At 34.5% G+C, this 18,519-nt stretch overlaps 1 protein-coding gene across 4 annotated transcripts in view; it reads right to left on the reverse strand.

Moving 5' to 3' along the window:
• Nucleotides 1-18,519, reverse strand: part of LOC129003444 (multiple inositol polyphosphate phosphatase 1) — a 74,341-nt gene that overhangs the window by 39,907 nt on the left and 15,915 nt on the right. For all 4 annotated transcript variants that reach the window (XM_054431940.1, XM_054431889.1, XM_054431836.1 and 1 more), the window contains 2 exons: nucleotides 15,277-15,411; nucleotides 11,059-11,234 (listed from right to left, as the gene is read on the reverse strand). In XM_054431940.1, coding sequence (XP_054287915.1) covers nucleotides 11,059-11,234; nucleotides 15,277-15,337 — 237 coding nt within the window. In that variant the 5' untranslated portion in view covers nucleotides 15,338-15,411. The remainder of the gene's footprint in view (nucleotides 1-11,058; nucleotides 11,235-15,276; nucleotides 15,412-18,519) is intronic.

The following is an 18,519-nucleotide window of genomic DNA, read 5'->3' on the forward strand; positions in this document are numbered from 1 at the left end:
TTAGGTAAATTCACAAAAGTTGCATTAACTTTTGAACTAAAATTTTTACAGGAATTACAGGAACTACGTTGCACTATCTTTTTACAATAACAAATACCATAATAGACGAATTTCAATGAGTCCCGGGGTTTTTTTATTTGGAAAATCAATTTTTCAGTTTATGCATGAGTTTTTATGGGAAAATAACATAAGTTATGATAACTTTTGAACCGTAATTTTTACAGGAATGGGAGTTCTATCATGTTCAGAATTTAAAGGGCTACAACATACAAATTGTTTATCAAAATCGTTTAGGCCATTTTCGAGAAAAATTAAATTTTTCTGTTATTTTATTGGTTTTAATAGGAAAATCACCATAAAATAAAAACAGATTGCTGTATTTTTTTGCAGAATTTACCCGCATGCCTCGACATGCAATGCAACTAACCTCTAGCAGTCACGTATCACTAAAGCTGCCATATCCCAGTTAATATTCGTGCAATCTTAAAAAATAAAGTGTCAATCGATTTGTAATTAAATTGCCAAAAAAAGTTATTCTTGTACTTTTTTTGTGAAATAAATGGTTTTTTTTTATTTAAGAAAGAAAATTTGTAATGGCTCCCATTTTGGATTGGTACAATTTAAAAACCTGATACTTAGTGCAAAGATTAGTCTTACCTGTCACTAATTACATACCAAGATTTTAGACAATCGGTTAAAAAGTTTGAAAGTTGAGTTTAGTTTAAAGTTTGATTAGTTTGTGAAAATCACATACAGACACACAGGCAGAAAACCATGCATTGTTTTGACCCTAGGAACAAATATACAAAACGGTTCCAGAAAGTTCCGGGACACCCTGTATATTGTATAAATATGTGTGTGTCCGTTAGCATGATAACTCAAGCAAAAATGATCTGATTTTGACACATGGAAAACAAAGTTTTTTCGAACAAGTTTGCGAACCAGCATGATCTTTTTTATGATATCTAGCCAGATCATTCATTGGAACGGGGTTATATGGGGATTTATGGGGTAAAAATTGGTTTTTTCCATGTTTGACCCCCAAAACATAAAATTTGCCAATTTCTCTTTAAGCCATTTTGAAGAGCTTAAAAAAATAAATAATTTAGTATATTGAAGTGTTATTGTACTCGGAGAAAATTGAAAAAATTGTTAATTTAAAATCCCCATGTTATTCTTGTGGAGAATAAATAAACTGTTATAGTTTGCTTGTTGTGTGTATATTTTGATCAAACTTGGCAAATTTATTATTTTATACCAAGCTATTAATATTTTACAAAAAACACACTTTATTACCCTGCTGTATCAGCAAACCTAGCTACTCGTTAAACTTAATGTTATTAAATTGTAAATTAAATCTAACAAAAAAACCACTAAGTGGTAACACTTTCCCCGCCAAGTCAGCAATCCAAAAAAGATAATAAATCATTACTTTTTCCGCCAAGAAAAACAGTGTAATGTATGTAAGTTTGGCAACATGGCGGCAGACTTTTGCTTGGTTTTTTTCTTTAAAGTTTCGTTCGTGGATAATCTCACAAATCAACTTCTCTAATTAATTAGTCCAACTAAGTATAATAATTTCGAGGTAATCAGTAAATATAAAACCATCACTATTATTATTTTATGAAATGTGGCACAAATAAGGTCAAATTTTGTAAAATAAGCTCTCACCTAGCAATGTACTAATGGGAGAGATACTTGCTCAATGAAACTAGTTTTATGGTATTTTTTAAAGTGATCAAGCAAAAGTCTGCCGCCAAGTTGCCAAACTTACATACATTACATTGTTTTTCTTGGCGGGGAAAGTGTTACCACTTAGTGGTTTTTTGTTAGATTTTATTTATTTTTGTAGAAAATTAACAGTTAAAATAAAAATCCTCTTTTCTCTGATATATAGACCACGGCACAACTACGTCTAATTTAATTTCAATAATATTGTTTGTGTAGAACTAAATTCTACATTTTTGGTCTTATCTGCTTTAAACCGATTAAAAACTGTTTGATACACGTACCAAAATTACTATTTAACAAACCCCCTGGGCTTAAACTCAGTTTCAAATTTCATCAATGGTCATCTTGAACAACATAAAATGCGTTGGTGTTAAATAAGTGTTCTGATAATTAAACCCGTATATCTAAAGACCAGTGCAAATTGAGCCCTTGTTAGAGAAGTAAAAATGTAATCAAACAGATTAGGTTTGTTAGAAATAGCTTAAGGCTAAACAAATATTGAAAAACTCATTTATCCTAAATTTACATATCACTTTTTAATTGCTTGTTTAACATACGTAGAGTGATTTTCCCGATTGTTTTATTTGTTTTAGTGTATCAAAACATAAAACAAACCTTAGTACTAGTACTAAGTTTCAAGTTCCTAGGTTTCAAATGTTTTGATAAGTATAGTAGTATTAAACTGTTAAAAATGACGAGCTGCTGTACCAGTGTACCATCGGTACACTGCATTTTTCAATGGAAAGTATCGAGGAATATCACTCTAAGTAATTTTATATAGTAAGTAGTTCAAATCATTCGGTATACCTGAAAAAATCTAATATATAAAATTATCGTGTCACAGTGTTTGTCTGCAAACTCCTCCGGAACGACTTCACCGATCGTTATGAAATTTGGTGTGTAAATTCTGTAGGTATGCGAATCGGACGTAAACTATTTCCCGTTTCGAAATTCTTAAAAGGGCTCCGCCCCAATGGCTCTGGAGTTTCTCATGTTAACCTTATGAGAAATGGAATTAATGAATCTTAACAGCTGTTTCAATTAAACAAGTTGGTTCTGTTCTATGATGTTCAATAGCATTAAAGTTACAAGGATTACCAACAGGGTGCAGCACTATTATTTCTTTTACATTTATGACAACAGCTAATTTGCAACCAAAAGGTGAGTGAGCGTAGCGAACGAACTTCAACCTGGAGGCGAGTTAGCGTAGCGAACGAGCTAACCTGAAGGCAAGTGAGCGCAGCGAACGAGCTCCAACCTAAAGGTGAGTGAGCGTAGCGAACGAGCTCCAACCCAAAGGTGAGTGAGCGTAGCGAACGAACTTCAACCTGGAGGCGAGTTAGCGTAGCGAACGAGCTAACCTGAAGGCAAGTGAGCGCAGCGAACGAGCTCCAACCTAAAGGTGAGTGAGCGTAGCGAACGAGCTCCAACCCAAAGGTGAGTGAGCGTAGCGAACGAACTTCAACCAGGACGTGATTGAGCGATGCGAACGAGATCATCTTGAAAATTAAACGTAACGGTACTTTCTTTCCATCGGTCTGTCTTAGGGGAAACCTATAACTTAGGCGATACGAAGTTCGCCGGGTCAGCTAGTACTTTATAAAAGTTTTAAAATAATTTTTCAGCTGTTCCTATGAATTTCTGTAACATTTAAATTAATTGAGATTTAATCGCAGCTGGTCCTTCTTTTGTTTTCATTTTAATCCCATGTTATTTAAATGGGCCAAAATCGTACTTTGAGGGCTTGCCAAGGGTTTATGGGTCAACGCACCGACTTAAGACCCTCAAAAGGCACTTCTACACGTTAAGGGCTTTCAAACAACATAAAAAACATTAAAATTGAGCCAGTGGTTTGGGCTGTAGGTCCGTCAACATCCAAGGAGAAAAAGGAGAACACGGAAAATTTGCGAATTTTCAAACTAGTTTTTCTTGGCTCTTTTCTTTTAAGTAAGTTTAGTTTTTTAAATTCTTTTTTTTTATTTTGTTGAGAATGAGTGCCCCTATCCAGTAGATGAACAATTATTTTAATAGCTTTTGTTTCTTCAGAGCTATAGACGAGTAAAAAAACTACTTTGTCACGTCATGTATATATACACTGCAGCAGCTGTGTACCGCTGGGGGACTTGGCGGGGCGGAACGCTGCCGCGTTCCTTAATTTGTAGATTTAATTGAAGATCAAATCAGGCAAATGGAAATTCTGTAAGGGTTGTTTTTTAACACCTCACTTTTTTTAAGAATATCACAATTAAAATCGGAAGAAAATGTTTTTAGTTGAGGATCATCAAAGTAGTACGAACGACCAACGATTTTGAGGTTAAACATGGTGAGGCAAGGCTCAAGCAGTTAGCGCGAGCACCGATGGAGCCGCCGCCGAGGCCGAGTCAGACTGCCAAAACTGGTTTCTGCGCATGACCGGCCCAGACGTGCAACAAAACCCCTGGGACTGGGCAGCGCCGGACAGTCTGTGCCATTTCGTGACCCATTCAACACGTCTCTCTCTAAGGCCCCGTTTATGCACCAAGAGCGGGAGCGGGGCGATAGCGGGCTCGCTCCCGCTGTGAAAATTTTGTCAAAATTGTGCAAGCGATAGCGGTAGCGGTTGGTCAACGGAGAATGGAAGGGGGACACAGTGGGTCAAGTTGGCAACCCTGGCTGCAGCCGCAAAAGTTAAAGTTGAAAGCAAAAGTTTAGTAAGGCCAATTGAGTATTTTAAAGGATTTTGACCTACACATCTTATATTACATAACCTCTGTGTCACCTTCCAATATCACTCTCCTTTGGCTGAAGTACAAGCAGCCTCCTTTGGGCAGAATACGCTGCTCAATTACCTAAACCCTCTTGTATCGCAGTTAAGGAGTGATTTAATAGGCTAAGCCTTAGCCTGGCTGTTATTGAAGAACTATATAATTTGAGGGTGACAATAGCCTAAACTTGTGTAATATAATGTCATATAAACTCAATGTTGCCTTCCAAACATCCCTCCTTTTGCTGAAGTACAAGCAGCATCCTTTGGGCAGTGTACGCCATTCTATAGCCTACTACCCTATATTAATATTGTATGCTCAACGAATTTCTGGTATTTAATTAAAATGTAGAGAGAGTTACGAAACACAATTAACTATAAGGTGTTTACGATTTACTAACGACATAACCTATTTGCCGCGCACAACAGTGTTTTGCTCGACATTTTGTTATTATTGTGGGTCTGATCCAAACTATCGATTGTATTGGTATAGGTAACTATCAAAGTTCATACCGAATCTACTACAGGAATAATAGTTTATAATTAGCCGTTGATTATAGGTGCTAGTGATTGGATCATTGACATTGACTAGCGATATAGCATTTTGATTTTGCTTGATTTTACTTTTGTATTCACGACACATCTGAATAGCCGATAGCTAATAACAACTGATTGGTTGATAAAAAAGTTATTTTGTATAATAATAATACTTAGCCTATTATATTATTACTATTCAACGTTATTTACTTTAAGGATTGGGTAAAGATAAGGATAGCTGTTTTATTGCTCGCATAGCTAGTGTTAGCCTGTTGATTAATTGGGATCTTTAAAGGTTAGTTATCCAAATTAACCTACCGTAACCTATTCTAGACTGCTTGAAGAATAGGTAATGAAGCTGCATATAGATTGGCAAACACTGCCTCTGGGACAACTATGATAGGCGACAACCCTTCTGTGGCATCTCACGAAACAGCGCATGTTCTTCGATTGTGTCATGGGCCACAGAAAAGCATCGCAAACGCTGGGTCGACGCTCCCCTTCTCAGGGTCAGCAAGCTTACTCTGTTTAGGCCTTCTAAAAAGGTTGCCTCTACACCTCTTGAGACTAGACAGACGAAGAATCAAATTAACTGTAGAACTGATAACTGGATTAACTGGTCATGGGCGATTCAGAAAACATTTACAACGGATGGGCTTATATGTTGGTGAACCGATCTGTAGGCACTGCGATAGGTCAGAAGAGACAGCCGATCACTTACTCTTTGATTGTAACGAGCTTTCTGACGCTAGAATATTAACTCTTGGGAATCTGGCTAGAGGAAGATATCTTCCTGAGGATGAACTAATTGGGAAGCTACAGGCATTCATTGGGCGCCTTAAGAAAACAATTGTCTGGGGTGCGCAATAATTCGATTTCGGATGAAGTGCTTAAAGGTCTCGACCTACCCCTGTTAGATAAGATAAGATAAGATAAGAGGTGCATACGGGCGTTTAAGTGACGATTAACCTACCGTAACCTATCCTAGATTGCTTGAAGAATATTCAGCATCCTAGTTAGCTGTGCACGCTATCTACCCTTAACCTTTATGTTGTTTCAAGCGCATTGCGTGGGGTTTAGCGAACAAGGTGCATACAGGCGTTTAGGTGACAATTAACTTACTATAACCTATCCTAGATTGCTTGAAGAATATTCAGCATCCTAGTTAGCTGTCCAGGCTATCTACCCTTAACCTTTTGTTGTTTCAAGTGTATTTGCGTGGGGTTAGGGTAGCGATCGGGGCGTAACCAGGTTTAATTTGTTCCTATAACCTTTGTTACCAATCCTAGTTTGCTCGAAGAATATTCAGCATCCTAACTAGCTGTACAGGCTATCTAACCTAATTCCAGAAATTTACTTTTGCGAGAAAATTGAATTAATATACCACACAACACCCTTGATTATACAACGACAACGTTTTCTTCCGCGTGTGATAGGGTAACGATGATGAGTGAATAGCGACAACTGGTTTGTATGTTTCACTGAGTTACCCTATCATTTTCAATAAAGGAATTTGATTCAACACAGACGACCGATACTATAGATTATTCGAATCGAAATTAATATTGAGTGGAATTTCAGAACAACAATATTTTGTTGGTTCATATCGACCCCTGGAAATTTAATCCCAGCACTGCTGAACTATCTTTGGGCGATAAGATAAATATATCCACACACACACGGAAATTCCCTCACAATTTACTTAGTCTGCAGGTTTGCTGCAGCACGGGTATTTTATTATTTTTCTTGGCCCTATGTAACCATTTAATAAGCAGAACACAATATTGGATGAAACCGATAACTGAATATTCTTGGATTATGTTATCTGTAATAGCCTAGTTAATTTACAAAGATAACACTTTGTAAAGTGTTAGCTGAAACACTTGTGAAGTGTTAGCTGTTTGTGAGTGTTAGTTGTTAGGTGGGAATTAGTTCACCTTTGTACTGTACCGGCTCACTCCTTGCTTTGCTGCAAACGATCCACGCACGGGCGCTTAGTCTATGTGGACGGGCAAATGCAAGGTTAAAAGAGACAGCCAACCTCTTAAAAAAAAAAAAAAAAAAAGAGATAACTCAATCCAAGATTTACACCTAATTAAAAATATGCTACAAAATAGACTTTGAGCTCAAGATACAATTCTTACAGATGCAAATTAATTGTAAGGCTTTGGAGATAACTAGTGTACCTGTTTCACAATCGAGCAATTTTCAAGTATTACAGGAGTTATTTCAATACTTTTGTTATGTACTTTAAATAAAAATCAATTTAATTACATAACCTGAAACAGATATTAGTCTATTGCGTTCTCAGCTGTCTGCTCCAAGTTTTACAAAAAAAATCAAACATTCAGGTTTGCCAACCGCTCGTATGGCCGTAACTTAAACAAAGCCAGTAAAATATTGGAGAAACCAAACACAAATTTTAACCCTTTCATTCCCAAGCATAGAAATAGCTATTAAAATTTTGTTCTGCGAGTTTTCTGTCTATTTACATTGTAAATATGCAAAATACATCAAGTTTGGAGCAATTTTTTATATTTTTCATAAAAAAGTTAGAATCATGAGTCCACATGGAGTCATTGGGAATCTACAACATGGAGGAACACTGGAACAAACGTATTGCTAAGATACTAAAAATTGTTTATATTTACAATAAACGCAATAAAATATCTATATTTATTAAAGAGGAAGTTTGTATATATATTATATATATATTTGAACCTTATGGACTCCGAAACCCCTCGACAGATTGTAATGAAACTAATACTTTCAGGTATTATTAAGCATTATTCAGAGATGGTTTGTGTGAAGTTTGGTGCAGATCCGTCAAAAGGGCTCTGCCCCAGTGGCTCTGGAGTTTCCCATGTTAAACTTATCAGTACTTATATTTAAATGGAATTAAAGAATCTTAACAGCTGGTTCAACTAAACAATTTGATTCTGTTATGTTCAATAGCATTAAAAAAGTTAATAGGTTTACCAACAGGGTGCAGCACTTTTTTTATGACAACAGCTAGTTTGCAACCAAAAGGTGAGTGAGCGTAGCGAACGAACTTCAACCTGGAGGCGAGTTAGCGTAGCGAACAAGCTCCAACCTAAAGGTGAGTAAGCGTAGCAAACAAACTTCAACCAGGACGTGATTGAGCCATGCGAATGAGCTCATCTTGAAAATGAACGAGCATTGACATAAAACCACATTAGGACAGGACAGGACGACGTCTGTCGGGCCAGCTAGTAAATATATAAAAATGAATATTACATAATAGTAAATTGAATGTTCAAAAATTTCTTACATTTAAAATAAACACAATAAAATAATAATACCAAGCCAAAATGATAGAATAAAAACCATAAATAGTAGAATAAATTGCCAAATAAATTAAATTTTTATGTGTATTTCTTTGAGAATATATTTACGCACAAATAAATAAGCAGAACTTATATTTTTTATTTATTTGCATGAAATTTAAATACTTTTTGTGATAGTTCAAACCAATGAAAATCCTGCTTCAATCTTGGCCGTAGATTCCCAATGATTCCATATGAACTCATAATTGATTTTGATCCTAGAGAGGTTATGTTTTGAAATACTCGCCTGAAACAATTTATATAGCATTCTAAAACTATAATCAATACAATGATATTTTTTCCATAGTTATAAGTTCATATCTTGCCACAATAAATTCCCAAAATGATGGAATATGCGGTTGCAGCCAAAATCATGTGCTTGGGGTCTGCCTTTCAAAATAACAACTTTGTAACCAGGGAAACAGTTATTCCAGTGCTGCCAACTTCAAGAATATAAGTTTACCTACCCAAACATAAGTTACAGATGGAATCATTGGGAAACAGCTGGCTTTATAAACTGCAATAAAAATCACGATTCCAAATGTACTCACTGGGAATGAAAGGGTTTCAAACGGAGTTTAAATGTAAACTAGTTTATTATAAACTAAGTTTACACCCTTATGGGGAAATGAGGCCTCAGGAGATTATAAGCCAATTTAAATATGTAGTTAATCGTTTTTTTGTTGTTTTTTTTTTTGTTGGACGAACAAAATACCCCAACCGCAGCAAACCTACTAAGCGAATTTCAATTTGCCTAAATTGAATTGCAATTAAATCTATTTAAATAACATTAGGTTTAATGAGTACCTAGGTTTGGTGCGACAGGGGGGCTAATTAAGTGTGTTTTTTGCAAAATACAGGGTGCGGCAAAAAACCGATCTATTTTCTGCAGAGCACTGTTCAGCGACAGGTCATCCGAGAGTGGTGGGAGTAGGCTCGTTGGAAAGCCTACATAATGCCATGTTTTGTAGTGCGGTTGAATAATGCGTTGGGTTAATTACTTTAGGACAACGGCTTCTGCGTTGAAAATGAAGCTGACATGCCTTCCAAAGTCAGATCGGACGCCAGACAACAAACATTCGATAGAGTTTGTGCTGCTGTGGAAAACAGTTCTTGTAGGCCCGCCCGAAAACAAACAGCTGCCTTGAACGTGTCTGACCGCTCAGTTTTACGAATTTTGAAGTTAATTTTCATCCCTATGGATTACAATAATAATCTGTATAGTTTGGTAATCATCCATACAGATAATCACGACGGAACCTCTCTATGTCGACCTAATTGAATAAAAGCACGGAACTGCTGCTGAGTTGCAATGACTAAATCATTACTTTTTTTAAACGACTAGATAACAACTGCACGTAGCTCATACGACCACTGCTCTATGACTACAAAAAATGGCATTGTATAGGCTTTCCAACGAGCCTACTCCCACTACCCTGAGACGACCTGTCGCTGAACAGTGCGCTGCAGAAAATGGATCGGTTTTTTTGCCGCACCCTAGTTAAGTAGGCCTACTATAAAATAAATAAATTTGCCATGTTTGATCAAAATATATCAGTAAACAAGCAAACTACAACAGTTTATAATATTCTCCATAAGAATAACTTGGGAATTTTTTATTTACAATTATTGAATTTTTTGTAATCAATAACCGTACGAAATCACTTTGATGTACTAAATTATTTTTTTTAAGCTCTTTGAAATGGTACAGAGAGAAATTGGGAAACTTTGTCTTTTGAGGGTCAAATATGAGAAAACCCAATTTTTACCCCATAAAACCCCGTTTCCATGGTCTGATCATGCTGGTTCGGGAACTTATTCATTTAAGTTTATCCTGCCTTGTCAAAAACAGACAAAATGACTCAAGTTATCACGTTCACGGATATACACATTTATATACATAAAATTTTGAACGGATGGTGTTTTTGGCCTCTGGGGACATCAAATGAAAAAGTAAATCGGTCCCCGGCCTAGGTCTTATAATGAGACTTATGGTATTATTTCCCTGTAGGGAAATTCGCTAAAATACCTTGAGTTCAAAAAAGAAATATTGAAAGCAGAAGGAGGAAACAATTAATAAGAGATCTTGTGTGTATGAGAAGAGTAGAAGAAAAGAGGCCTGGTCTAGCAGTAAGAAATCCAGATACTGTACACACTCCCTTGGAGAGATGAACTACTTTGGAAGTGAAAAATACACAAAGACATCGTGTTGTCACGATGGTAAAGCAAACTTGCCTAATGTCAGATCAAATTAAAAAATGCAAGAAATGTTTACTGGTAACAGCTATAGGTAAGTCAGGAAACATTTATATAAATAAAACACTATAGTTCGGCCGCTTAGAAAGCAACCTGCTGCAGCATTGGTTTAGCATTAGCGCGCAGGTCGTTTTCTAAGAGGCCGAACTATAACAAGCAAGACCAGATTCTGAAAAAATTATAAGATATTTTTACAAGTGTTTATTATATTAAACTGATATTAAAAGTGTATTTCCATTAGTTACATAAGCTTTAAGTTAAGTCATTTATACTCTTCAAAAATTATGACTGTAATAAGTTTTAAAATAACTCCTGTACTATTCCGGTACTTGACAATTGCTCGATTTCGAGCAACGGATTGTCTAGTATATTCATAAAAATGTACAATTAACAAAAACTGTATTTGAATTTAGAAGAGTAAACAAATTGTATTCTTACACATACCTTGTAAGTCTTATTGGAATATGTTTCAGGAAGAAGATCCAAAAAACGGTTTTGAAATCTTTCACCCAGCAAGATCATTTCTTCCTCTCCTTCGTGGGTTAAAAATTTGAGTTCTGAAGGATCGGCAGAAGGCACCCATGTCCTTAGTTTTTCAACCACCTCCGAACACAAGTTGCCTGTTTTATATCATTTTGAACATTACTAGCATGTTACAACAAAGCAACTTTGATTGCAATTGCGTAAAAACTGCAGTTAATACATTTGTTTTAACTTTTTCACTTATAGGAAATATATATTTACCTTAATGTATACAATACATACAATGTCAAATGAAAACTAACTTTTCAGTTTAAAAAAAGGTGAATTAAACATAATATGTATAAATTGGGCAGAAAACAATTAGGTAGCATGATAATGATGCTATTGACAAGAACACTCTTTACTTAGTGGAAACTGTGTTCCAAATTTTCTTAAGTCAGTGATTGATTTTTAGTTCTTAAAATAAATATTTTTAGGTACATATTATGACTATTCAACTTAAGAATTTAAGATAATGATTGAATTTCACGAATTTCCCATATAAGCCATATACCATAGGTCTTATGGTAAGACCTGGACCCGGGACCGATTTACTTTTTTTGTTTTGAGGTCCCCAGAGGCCAAAAACTCTATCCGTTCAAATTCATATAAGTCTATGTATAATTGAACACATTATTTATAACTTAGTAAACTTCATACTAGATAACTCGTTGCACAAAAACGAGCAAAACTGCAACTTTTAATAAAAGAATAAAGAACGTTAACATAAAAAGCTAGACCTCAATCAAAGACTAACATAAGGGTCTCAAATTATTGACTCCTCGGAGCTCTCGTCCCCACAAATTTCTTTCACAGTTTTAAAAGATTGGACAGATTGGTTGGTGTTTGCAATGTATGACTCTATTTCCCACATCAAATTTTCATTACATTTTTTGTCTATATTTTGTCTTAAACGCTGTTGGGTTCTAGTGTCAATGTCGTAAAAAGCTGTGCGTATTTAGGATCCCGACCTTGTTGAGGAATGGGAGGATCTACTCGGGTGGTAAAACGTGTCATTGATCTTTTAATTGTAGATCCCATGCGTGATCCGGCATCTATTTAGTTTCGGAGCTGACCCTGACAAAGGCGGAATTGATTGGACGAATGTTATCTAATTAATTTTTGAATCTAAGTCACGCAGTCATGTTTTCAGATTGGGAGTTTTCAATAAGTTTCTGAAAGTATGGCGAATTCTGCAAATGAGGTAAACGAACCTTTCCTTCATGGTAACAAAGAGTAAAAGTTGAACTGTCTTGGCCAGTCTTTTCTTGCTTAAAATGTAAGACACGACAATCTATACATTTAACGTTAATTTATCCGAGGTTGGATGTAGCACCATGACAGTCTAGTACTGCCGCTCTGTATCCATCAAATGTCCCAGTGGGAGGGTGTTGCAAGCGGTCTTGTTAGCGTTCCCTCCGGCCACTCACAGTTCTTTGTCTTAGAATTTAGTTTTAAATTTAAATAAAAACGAATGTTATACAAACAAGAAAAAACTACTTTACAAAGAAATTTTTAACACATTGTAAATTACATGTAAAATGGTAAGGTTACGGGTAGCTGCACTGCCAATAAGCACTTTTAAACATTCGCTTCATCAATACAACAGTACTGTAACCAAAACTACATTCGAGTATTCAGTAAAATACGATGCAAGGTAAATCAATCAACTATTAAAAATAATTTTTTGTCAACTCTTGCTAGGAAATACTTTATTTATGAACCAGATTAGTAAACAGATATTAAAATAAAAATAAAAATTCCGGCTTTGCTCTGGAAGTAATAAGTCCTGCAGTCTGTGGTTAGCCTTATCAACTATTTCAAACCATACCCATACGTTTAGTAGTACACAAAGTGAATTGAGTTTGTTCTAATGTGGAAGGGTAGTGCCACCGTTCCAAAATTTTAGTCCTTAATTGTACTTAACTCATGCCCTTTCTTGATATTCTGAGACATGTATGCACATCCAAGTGAAAATACTTAATTTGACACCTCTAATGTTAAAATCCATCCAGTAGTAATCAAGTTATGAGTCAGAAAAGAAAACTGCTTGCGTATTAATATATTGATTTCACAACAACTAGTTTCAACATTTATTTATGCCATAGTCATGAACAGGGGTAAGTTTATTTATTGAAAGGATTTTTAATGGGGTTTTATTTACATTGTGAACTTAAGTTTGTTCATTAGTAAGAAGGTTATGTTTTATTAAAGAAATGTTTTGTAGGACATTGTTCACAATTATCTTTGTAATTCACCTAAATTGTAAGCTAAAAGTAGATACTTGCCTAAAATTAAAGAATTAAAGTAAAACATATTTGTCATTAAACATCAATATCAAGTAATTGTTTTTATTGCTACACTAAGGTATGTTGTTAGATTATTTTGGATCTATTTACATCAAATATGTAGGGTACTACAAATATTTACTACAAATATGTAGTCATGACAAACATTTTAAGTATATGGTTGGTTTATGGGGGTGTGACTTGTAGTTTTCTCAAAAGTTCATGGGTACTTTGGGATTTATATATGGATAATAGTATAATATGAAATAAATCAATTTTCTAAATTTTATCAAAATATATTCATACAAGCAAACTACAACAGTTTACTAAATCTCCATAAGAATAACATAAAAATTTTAAATTAACAATTTTTTTGGAATTTTCTTCTTAACAAAAAAGTGCATGAAAACACTTCAATACACTAAATTATTTGGTTTTTTAGCTCTACAAAACGTTTTTAAAAAGAAATTGCAAAGTTTTACCATAAAACCAATAAACCCACGTTCCCATAGTTCGATCATGCTAGTTCACAAACTGGTCTGAATAAATGTAGGTTTACACATTTATACCAATTTTCATTAAAATCAGATTAATTTTCCTCAAGTTATCAAGCTAACGGACACATATATAAATAAATATCCATAGGTATATAAATCCCAAAGTACCCATGAACTTTTGAGAAAACTACAAGTCACACCCCCATAAACAATATACTTCAAATGTTCGTCATGACGAGAAACCTTGCACAGAACTATCCATTAATAAATTGCCCTTTAAGGTAGTCTTTCTAAATGTAAATTTCCAAATACCTAATGTAAAAAATACCTCAGCTGTACTTATCTGTTTGTTATTCTTTCAATTTATTTTATTACCTCTTGTTTGTATTACTGTATTCTGTTTTGTTTATTTCAGCTTAACTTTTTTAACCAATCAAATTATGAATTTGAACGAATCGTGTTTTTGGCCTCAGGGGATCTTCAAATGAAAAACTAAATCGGTCCTGGGTCCTGGTCTTATGATGAGACATACATTATTTACCGTAATAGCTTATTAACTATATGGGAAATTTGCTTAAATTTTTTTAAAATTTCAACAGCATATTGAAATTCAACAAAGTAAGACTGTATATATTAAGGGTGCACTCTACCTCAGCTCGGAAATCTCAGCTCGGGCTTCGTAGCTACAGTATGTTGCGCCATTGAGTACCGCCACGAGAAGCGCTTGCAGACGTTCACGGCAACTGCCTTTGTAAACTACCCATACATGCTAGTAAAAAACAATGAGTGGAGTTTTACAGAACAAAGAAAAATCTATGCGACCCTGGTTTTAGAATTTTAAACTAAAAATTCTATAATGAGTTAAAGCAGTCTAAAATTGCCGTTTCGTTTTTTTGTCTACATTCAAAGAAGATTTTCAGACTTTGTGGTAGGATATTAAATATATTGAAACCACAACAATCTAGATAATTTAATCATCTTCAAAATACTAACCTAACTTTTATTCTACGTTAAGCTATTTTATTAATTAGCCTTCGGAACACTGTTGCCCAGCCCTTGCGTTTACACAAAACGGCAGGGGTAGATTGCACCCTTAATATGACATTTCTATACAATGTTATCAGTCTGTTATAAAATATAACACAAGGTGACTTTCTGAATCATATTGGATTTATTTAGTGCGTGTTCCAATGATGTTAACAACACATTTACATAGCTCTAAAGCTTGCAAACCGCATACAGTATTTTTTTTAATTAATGAGTTAAAAATTGAAAAATAGAGTGGCAAAACAACTTTACCAACATTTAACACATCCTTTATAGGATGAAACTGTTTAATAAGTTTTAATTATAACCTTTTTCTGATTCATGATGTCCAATGACGATTGTTTTTAATGCTGGCAAATTAATCCTCATTTTGTCAACTAGTGTTCTTCCGGGATTTCTTGTTCCATGACGAATAATCGCCCAAATTCTTGTGGGTGAACAACCTAGAAAATTGGTTAACCTTAGGAGAAAAGACATGTTAAATTAGTTTAACTGTTTTATTGTTATAGATATAAAATCATAAATGATGTTATGTGGCCTTCTCCTTACGGAGTCATTCCATGTCAAATGATCCAGGGAGTGACACCCAAGGTTGTCAGAATTTTATGAAATTTGGTGAGTTAGTTCAAACCACTGACGTGAGAAACCTCAAATCTTTTTCCAACATCTAGATAATTTTCTGAGAAATAGTACGTTGATGTTTTATCTTAACATTGGACACTTGTCAAATCGCAACGCAGCATCATTTTATACCTTTTTTGTTATCAATCTGCTTATTAAGCTACAGTAGTAACACTTTGTTCAGGATGAAATGTATAGAGTCTAGCCTCAACTATAGGCCTAGATGACGAATGGTAGCGAACGTATGAAATAAGAAACTGCCCAACTTACCTTTTTTTTTAAACTAAATCACTACCTATTGCTTTATTAATCAAGATTAGGGTAATTATATTGATCACAGACTTCACGTAAAAATAGTATTTTTTACGCTATTATGATGCTAAATAACGTCCTAAATTGAAAAATGACTGTCGTTTTTGTGGAAAAGTCAAATAAACATGGAAAATCAGAAAAAAGACGCAAATATTTCTAAAGTCTAAACACACATTTAAGGTACCCATTTAAATTGTGGGGAATTGTATACCGTACTGAAAGTGAATGTAATTATTTTTTCCATGCGATAAATATCAAACGCACTGTCGTCTAAAAAGTTAATGAAACGGCAAGGATGATAAATGATAAAAATGGTGAGGATGTCACTAACCTCGAATATAAACAAAGCTTATTAGAAAATATTTATACAACCAAAATATAAACCTCAGCACCATGTTAAGATTGTCTGTTTACATAAGAGCTAGTAACGTTATTTGTTTTCCTTTATGATCCATACTCAACATGTTTTAATATCTTCAAACGCATCTAAATTAAGTACAGAAATTAATAACTGATCTTATTTGGACAAAAGTAAGTTATATATGCCTATTAATTATGAAATGAAACTGTTCTAAACTAACCTAACCTATCAAACTTGCTAAAACATTTCAAAATTCTGTTTGATAACAGAAAAGGCATGTGGGGAATATCAAACGTAAATTTGAAATGTTACAGCAAGTTTGGTTAGGTTAGTTAAGAATTTCTTAATCAATACACTATATTAATTTTCATAATCAATACATGTATATTAATTTATCAAATGGTATCAAAGTACTTAGAAGCTAACTTACATGGTGAAAACTAAAGCTTAACCCAACCTAACCTAAAATTTTACAAATTTTTTTTATGATAGCAGGTTTTAAAGTCTTGATTCTAAAAGCATCTGACACAACTTTCCCACAACAACAAATCGTTATGCATCACTGAGTAATTACCAACCAGAAGAGGAAGACCTTTACATTTCTACTCATAATTACGAGACATCGGGACACAAAAAACTCCTACCTCAAATAAGCAGATGCCGAATAAAAGTAGAAAACATGTTGCTAAACCTAACATGTTTAAAGATAGAAAACATGCTACAATTGAAAATAAGATGAATTCCACACAAACGAGTGGGAGCTTACCTCAGCGGACCAAAGTGTATGTCACTGCAGACAGCCATGGAAAAGGATTAGGAAATGTATTACAGTCATTGCTACCTCGATCTATTGACACCTTTGTTTCAGAGCAAGCTCTGGGGGAAAACTTGACCATATTTTAGAGAAAACTGCAAACATTGTAAGGGACTTCAACGAGAATGACATAGCTGTAACATTGAAGACATCACTGAGAAAGTTCAAACTAAGGAAGAAAACATTCCAGTTACATTGAATAATTTTGATAATGCAAACAGTCATACAAATGGAATCTATCTGACGCAACCCTACCGTTTTGACTTGGCACGTGACAACCATTTAAACAAAGAAATTCATAAAACCAACTGTGAATTAAAAAAAATGACACATCTCAATTTAATAAATATTAGTGACTTCAAACGTAAATTTTTCACTGTTCAAGACAACACCTGAATAGGCTTGGGAAGCAGGTGCTAAGCAGAAGAATAGCAGTGTTAGGTAAAAGAATAGCGATGAATGCTCCCTGGTTTATTAGAAACAGACATGAAGAGCTAGGAGTGGAGTCTATCTCGGCCTTTATTGAAAAAAACCACCTCAAAATTTCTGAAATCTTTAAACAATGTTCCTGGTGCATTAACTTTTCATCTTGGTGAAGCAACTGAGAACAGGAGATTACGTCGAAGGCTCCCTCAAGATCTATTGGATGAATGAAGCCTAAAGAAGATTAAATATATTTCTCTAAATTATTTATGTTACAGGGTGTCTCAGGTCTGGGCGAACCCACGATGTTATTATTGTTAATTTCTTGTTTATTTTGTTAACACTTCTGTGAATAATGTCGACTACATTGAACCAGAAATAAATGCTGTAAAAAAAATCTTATGAATAAATTATTACTGTTCTTTTTTATTACATTTATTTGATAACACCAATAAACCAGCTGACTAATATTAATAATAAATTAGACTGAATATCATTGTTCTAATGCATACTAAATTTGCATTCAGCTTAAAATAACATACTACGGTACCCTATAACAAAAACTATATTCAACAAGAGACTTTGCATTAAATCAAAAACTTACAAAACAATTGGCAGAAATTGAAACAAATATATTCTTAAAAGTAATCGAGGAAGACATGGATACCAACATTGAGAAGAATAGCAATGACCCTGAAGTTTCATATGCTCACTGTATTTCAGCGGATTTTTATGACCAAAAGAAACACATGAGTCAAGGAGTTGCCACAGTTTAGAGACATGTTTGGAAGACCAAGTAAAAAAGACTTTTGTTCAAGAAATTTTACATATCAGAAAACTGTAAAGGGAGCTGCTGTGTGTAGTCTCGTAACAAAGCCCAAATATTTTCAAAACTCTAACAATTTTTCTGAATGCAAAACAAACTATGATCTGGCCTTCGCTCAACTCACTGATTATTTTAAAACTCGTAATTTAAAAACTTTAATATACTCTACTATGGGCTGCAACCGAGATCGTGTC

Source organism: Macrosteles quadrilineatus, unplaced genomic scaffold (assembly GCF_028750875.1).
Source record: "Macrosteles quadrilineatus isolate MER2022 unplaced genomic scaffold, UCM_ALF_1.0 Scaffold_1__1_contigs__length_201487025, whole genome shotgun sequence".
NCBI classification, from domain to species: domain Eukaryota; kingdom Metazoa; phylum Arthropoda; class Insecta; order Hemiptera; family Cicadellidae; genus Macrosteles; species Macrosteles quadrilineatus.